This window comes from Orycteropus afer, unplaced genomic scaffold (assembly GCF_000298275.1).
Source record: "Orycteropus afer afer isolate SDZICR_OR568_19922 unplaced genomic scaffold, OryAfe1.0 scaffold00013, whole genome shotgun sequence".
NCBI lineage: Eukaryota > Metazoa > Chordata > Mammalia > Tubulidentata > Orycteropodidae > Orycteropus > Orycteropus afer.
In genome coordinates this window covers 7442669-7449959 of record NW_006921600.1, presented here as the reverse complement: position 1 = coordinate 7449959, position 7291 = coordinate 7442669, and the positions used below count along the sequence as shown (strand labels likewise).

At 40.9% G+C, this 7291-nt stretch overlaps 1 protein-coding gene across 1 annotated transcript in view; it reads right to left on the bottom strand.

Moving 5' to 3' along the window:
- PTPN14 (protein tyrosine phosphatase non-receptor type 14) overlaps positions 1-2124 on the bottom strand; it is a 163661-nt gene extending 161537 nt beyond the window's left edge. Inside the window, exon 1 of the mRNA XM_007952600.2 lies at positions 1951-2124. Coding sequence (XP_007950791.1) covers positions 1951-2124 — 174 coding nt within the window. The remainder of the gene's footprint in view (positions 1-1950) is intronic.
- Positions 2125-7291: the final 5167 nt, after the last annotated feature.

The window sequence follows — 7291 nt, the reverse complement described above, 5'->3', positions numbered from 1 at the left end:
CTGGACAATGAATAGGGAAGACCGAAGAAGAGTTGATGCTTTTGAGTTGTGGTGCTGGCGAAGAATGCTGAAAGTACCGTGGACGGCTAAAAGAACTAACAGATCTATCCTGGAGGAAGTGCAGCCAGAATGCTTCTTGGAAGCAAGAATGGCCAGACTTCGTCTCAGCTATTTTGGTCATGTTGTAAGAAGGGACATTTCCTGGAGAAGGATGTCATGCTTGGTAGGGTGGAGGGTCGACAAAAGAGGGGGAGGCCTTCAGGGAGATGGATTGTTACGGTGGCTGCGATGATGGGCTCGAGTATAGCAGGGATTGTGGGGCTGGCGCGGGATCGGGCAGTGTTTCGTTCTGCTATGCATGGGGTCGCTATAAGTCGGAAACGACTCGACGGCACTTAACAACAACAACAACAACATTACAAAATTTATAGAAGACTTTTGCCCAGTCTCTACCCAATCAACGCACAGTATATTGATTTTCCTTTATGCCCATGCGCACGTGCACATGTGTGTTTAACTGCATGTGCTCGTCCCTCAGTGATACAAATGGTTAAAGCTAACTGGAGCACTGAAAACCTTGACACAATATGAGGTCACCATGAGTCAGAATCGACTAAATGGCAAGTGAGTAATGTGCTGCTTAGAAGCAAACGAGAAACAGCTACCAGAAACCAAGGTCAGAACATTTTACAGGTTGATTCTATTGCATCATCTCTCATGCTACATGTATTTGTTGAGCAGGACAGTCTTCTGCACAGAAAAACAAACTTTCAGGGAAGACTTGATCACTAAAACCAAAGTATAAACACAAAGAACAATAGAAGAAAAAAGTGCTCCAGGTAAAACAATCCCTTAGAGGATATCAGCCAGCCTGTGGAGGACACCAAGGGGAGAGGAGGACCTTTCCTAACCAGAACTCCTTTGTGCAAGTGGGAGGAGGATGAAGCATGAGGAATGGGGGAAGACACCTAACGTGATCAATTGCAACAGGTACCACCCCCATTTTCTCTGTCATCCTAATTTTTTGGGAAACGCTGTCACTTGTCCTTATGGGAGTCTAGGGCCTAGGACAAGGACACAGCATTTCCTCCCCTCAAGATGGCATGGATCTCAGGGGGTTTATAGACATGTCAGTATTTGCAACCATTCTACCATCCCACCACATCCCACTAGCCAATCTATCACATGGCTCTCAAAAAGTCAATGCACAAGTGTGGATTTCTTACCAAAGTCCTTTCTCCTGAATGTCTGTAAGACTAGTACATGCAAGGCTTGCTTGTTATAAAGGACATGTTGCCTAAGAGTCTTTTCTAATGATAACACGATTGTCTTAAGTGGTTCACCTTGTGTTTGCCAAAAGCCAAAAAAAGTTTCCAGAACAATACAAAAAAGCAAGTGCCACGAGGAATTTTAAAAGGAACAAAACTCCCTTTTCACAGCTCCCACAAAAAGCATCACTGGTCATGCTCACTTGAAATGCTTTTTCTCTGTTTTTCCTTCTGAAGAGGAAAATATAGAAACAAAAAAAAGCAGCTGCATCCATCCTGTATGCGGGAGTTTTATCTTTGACAGGCAGCCAGATGCCAAAACACCAGCTACTCACCAATTATTTTAGAGACCAAATGACTTTGGTGGGGAGAGCCTCTAGTTTTAACTCCCCCCAAACCCTCTGCACCAGCTGAAACAAAAGGGAAACCACCACCCAATACAAGCTCTAAGTGGTATCGTTACTTCTCACTACATCGGGCACGTCTTCTGGTCCACTGATAAGATCAAGCCCATGCTAAGAATAACAAGATTCTTACAAACGCATTCCTTGGGCTGAAAAACACAGCAGGTGCCAAGAGACAGATGGCTGGTTCCTTCAGCAAGTTCTCCCTCATACAACCCTCCCTCTACATTGTACACACACACACAGACACTCACACACACATACTCACACACTCGTACCTCCCGAAGCTCCAGCCTCTGAGCCACAGCCTCCAGGCACTCCTGACCCGTGCTTTCCACTGACAATGTGCACTCGATAACATTGCTGTCCAACAGGCGGATCCGAGTGACAAAGCAGTTCTTGCTGAGAACATTGTAGCGCCGTGTCCGGCGAAGCTTCAGACCGAAAGGCATGGCTCTGTGGCCCTCAGATGCCGCCTTCTTGTCTTGGTGTACACACCCCTGAGATGTCCTCAGCAGTTTCGAGACTGGGTGAGTCCACTACCGACTGTGCTCCTCCAGATGCAGAAAAAGGTGTCCATGCCCAGTGAGGCACTCTGGAATACAACTACAAATGGAAAAGAAACAGCATGGTCATTAGTTGGAAGGGAAACTGTACTTGGTATACCACGTACTCCACAAAAAAGCACACACACATAAGCACATACTGCCTGAGTGATGAACATCCAGACTCAAGATGCAGTAAGCTCCAAATCCTAAGTGTATCAGCAGAGCCCTTGCACTGTACTGTCTTATACAGATGATAAGATAAAATCCACTGACAGCTGAAGAAACTGAGGTCCAAAATAATGAACTTACCCCAAGGGAGTACAGAGTAAATGTTAAAGTAGAATTCACTATTTCTATCCAATAATTCTACCCAATATCTATGCATTTGTCACTATACAGCCCTATCTGCTCAAGGAAGCAGAAGAGGTAGAATTTGCAAGCCTATTTTAAAGAAGAAAAAAGTGAGGCTCAGTGATTGAAGTTAGCTTACTGAACCTGAACTTAAAATATTATCTAGTTCCTCCTCACACTTTGGACACTATCTCTAGAGTTTTATGAAATTTTTATAACTTACTTAAGTTTTAAATTTTACTTTTATGAAAATTAGCATTGTTGTTGTTGTTAGGTGATGTTGAGGAGGCTCCAATTCATAGTGACCCTCTGTACAGAGACTAAAACACTGCCCAGTCCTCCACCATCCTCACAATCTTTGCTATGCTTTAGCTCTTAGTTGCAGCCACTGTATCAATCCATCTTGTTGAGGGTCTTCCCATTTTTCACTAACCCTCTACTGTACCAAGCAGGATATCTTTCTTCAAGAACTGGTCCCTTCTGACATGACCAAAGCACATGAGATGAAGTCTCGCCATTCTCACTTCAAAGAAGAATTCCAGCTGTACTTCATGACAAATTTATTTGTTCTTCTGGCAGTCCATGGTATTTTCATTATTCTTTACCAACACAATTCAAATACAACAATTCTTCAGTCTTCTTTATTCATCGTTCAGATTTCACACACAGATGAGACTATTGTAAATACCATGGCTTGGATCAGGCACACTTTAGTCTTCAAAGTGACATTTTTGCTCTTTAATACTTTAAAGAGGTCTTTTGCAGCAGATTTGCCCAGTGAAATACCTCATCTGATCTCTTGACTGCTGCTTTCGTGGGCATTGATTGTGAGCCCAAGCAAAATGAAATCTCTAACAACTTCAATCTTTCCTCTATTTGGTCCACTTGTGAGGATTTCTGTTTTGTTTATGTTGAAGTGTAATCCATACTAAAGGCTGTAGTCTTAGAGCTTCATCAGTAAGTCCTACAAGTCTTATCCACTTTCAGCAAGCAAGGATGTATCATGTGCATACTGCAAGTTGTTAATGAGTCTCCTCTAATCCTGATTCCATGTTCCTCTTCATATAGTCCAGCTTCTTAGATTGTATGTTCAGCTTACATACTGATTAAAATAAGTGAGATAATACAACCTTGACACACACCTTTATGGAATTTAAACCATGCAATATCCCTTTGTTCTGTTGGAATAACTGCCTCTTGGTCTATGTACAGGTTCTTCATGAACACAATTAAGTGTTGTGGAATTCTCATGTTTTGCAACTTTATCCACAATTTGTTATGATCCACACAGTGGAATGCCTTTGCATAGTCAATAAAGCACAGCTAAACATCTTTTTAGTATGCTTTGCTTTCAGCCAAGATCCATCTGACAGCAATGATATTCCTTGTTCCATGCCTTCTGAATCTGGCTTGAATTTCTACAATTTCCCTGCCAATAAATTGCTACAACTGTTTATGAATTATCATCAGTAAATATTACCTGTGTGTGATGTTAACACTATAGTTTGATAATTTATACATTCTGTTAGATCATCTTTCTTTGAAATGAGCACAAATATGAGTGTCTTTCAGTCTATTGGCCAAGTAGCTGTCATTCAAATTTCTTGGTATAAATAAGTAAGCATTCTCAGCACTGCATCTATTTCTTCAAACATCTCAAACATCTCATCAATTCCTGGAGCCATGTTTTTCACTCCTTCATTGCAACTTGGACTTCTTCCTTCAATACCATCAATTCTTGATCATATGCTACCTCCTGAAATGGCTGAATGTCAACCAATTCTTTTTGGTACAGTGACTCTGCGTATTTCTTCCATCTTCTTTTGATGCTTCCTGCATTGTTCGATATTTTGCCCATGTTGTTGTTGTTGTTGTTATGTGCCGTCGAGTCGGAACCGACTCATAGCGACCCCTCCTTGGGTTTCTGAGACAGTATCACTACAGAAATAGATTGTCCAACGTTCCTTCTGAGGAGGCTTCAATTTTTCAACTTGTGGCTTCAATTTTTTTCTTCAGTTCTTTAAGCTTTAGAAATGCTGAGCATGTTCTTCCCTTTTGGTTTTCTAATTCCAGGTCTTTACACATTTTAATACTTTGTCTTCTTGAGCTGCCCTTTGAAATCTTCTGTTCAGCTTTTATTTCATCATTTCTTCCATTCACTTTAGCTACTCTCCATTAAAGAGTAAGTTCAGAGTCTCTTCTGACATCCATTTTGGTCTTTTCTTCCTTTCTTGTCTTTTAATGACCAAGTCAATTTGATTCCTGTGTATTTCATCTGCCAAGGTCCATGTACAGTTGCTATTTATATTTTTGAATAAAGGTATCTGCAATGACTAAGTTGTTGGTCCTATAAAATTCTATTATGCAGTCTCTGGCATCACTTCTTTTACCAAGGCCGTATTTTCAACTACTGATGTTTCTTCTTTGTTTCCAACTTTTGCATTCCCATTACCAGTAACTATTAATACATCTTGATTGCATGTTTGGTCAATTTCAGACTGCAGAAGTTGGTAAAATTCTTCAATTTCCTCATTTTTGGCTTAAGTGGTTGGTGTCTAAATTTGAATAACAGTGATATTAACTGGTCTTCCTTGTATTCATATAGATATTATCCTAACACTGATAGCACTGTACTTAAGAATAGATCTTGAATATTCTTTTGGGCAATGAATGCAATGTCATTACTCTTCAATTTGTCATTCCTAACATAGTACACAGGAGCTCTGGTGGTATAGTGCCTATGGCATCTAACTGCTAACCAGAAGGCTGGTGGTTCAAACCCACCAGCCACTCCTTGGAAGGAAGGTTGGGCAATCTACAATCTTCTGTAGTGATACCGCCTCAGAAACCCAAGGAGGGGTCGCTATGAGTTGGGTCCAACTCGATGGCATTTAACAACAACAACAACATAGTAGACCATATGACTGTCTGATTTAAAATGGCCAGTACCCATCCATTTCAGCTCACTAATGCCTAGGATATCAATCTTTATGAGTTCTATTTCATTTTTGACAACTTCCAATTTTCCTAGATTCACACTTCTTACATTCCACATTCTGGTTATTAATGGATATTTGCAGCAGCTATTTCTTCTCAGTGTGTCATGCCATATCAGTAAATGAAGGTCCCAAAAGCTTTATTCTATCCATGTCATTAAGTTTGACTCCACTTTGAGAAGACACCTCTTCTCCCACAGTCATACTCTGAGTGCTTTCAAACTGAGAGACTCATCTTCCAACTCTGTATCAGACAATGTTTCACTGCTATTCATAAAGTTTTCAAGGAATATATCAGACAGTGTTTCACTGATATTCATAAGGTTTTCACTGGCCAATTTTTTCAGAAGTAGATGGCCCCATCCTTCCTAACCTGTGTTAGTCTGGAAGCTCTGCTGAAACCTGTTTACTATGGGTGACCCTGCTGGTATTTGAAATACCAGTGGCAGTTTCCAGCATCACAGCAACATGCAAACCACCACAGTACAACAAACTGACAGGTGAGTGGTGGAACATTAGAATGAATGACACAAAACGGAGGAATACACATTAAATAGTTAGCTACTTTCCACATAAAAGTGCTTTTCTAATATATAAATACATTAATACATTTAAAACCATAACTTGCCCTTTTTTCAGCAAATATTAAACAGTTAAATATAGGAGCCACGTTCTCATTATTTTCTTCTTTATGAAACATTTCATGGAAAAAAGCCCTTTCACCAAATTATAGATAATTTAACTTACTAGTAACAAGATTTACTGACAGCCTGATGCCCCACCAAATGAAAGTGATGACATTATTGCCACGGAGAGCACAGGAAAAAATAATAGTAACAATAACAATAGCAATGGATTTATGTTCTTCCCTGAGCCAGCAATGCTCTCACCGGGAAGCTCCTTAAGCATATCTTTCAAAGAAGTCAGAAATGTCCAGACAGCACTTCTGCTCTACTTTGTATTCTCCATTAACTTCACTAGACCATCTCTTGCTAATGCAATTGTTTTGTTAATGTCATGTCGTCAGTGAGGCAGGCCCACCCCATCTTCACATCCTTCATCTACTTGCTGACACAGAATTACCCCTGAGCCCCAAGATACTCAGATGGGCAAATATAAATACCAATGCACTTGTGTGACTCCTCAAATTAATAAGTAAGATGGCTTCAATAGTTATAAGCCACGCCCTGCCAGTACCCCAGGCCTTGCGGGGGTTGTCAGGGCACAACCCTATAACACAGCCAAACACTCCCCAGGGACTCCCACAGCCAGTCTTTGATACAAGCCCTTGGCACATTCCTTCGCATGACAGGTAGACGTTTTATGATGGCTTAAAATACATAGGCTAGAGACTTTGGCTTGGCAAAATATATAAACATTTCCACATCACTTTAAGTTGGCAGAGTATCATGTTTACCTCCAGAGCTGGCCAACCTGGTTTCTTAATATCTGAAATCAGAAGAAATATGGAGGGACCCACTTCAAAAAAAGCAGGGCCAGAATTCAAATACAGAGCCCTGCAGTGTTTCCTACTCACCTATTCCCTCAACTTGTTGAAGCACAGGCAGAAGATGCCAGATTCTATTCCTACATTAGCCAGAGTCTCAAACAGAAAAAAAAATTGCTCTGTGGGCACAAGTCACATTTCTAATCCTGGGCCAGGCACTTTACATTTTGGGTGTGTCTCACCTTAAGCACCTCTGAAGGAATGTGGCTGGCTTGGT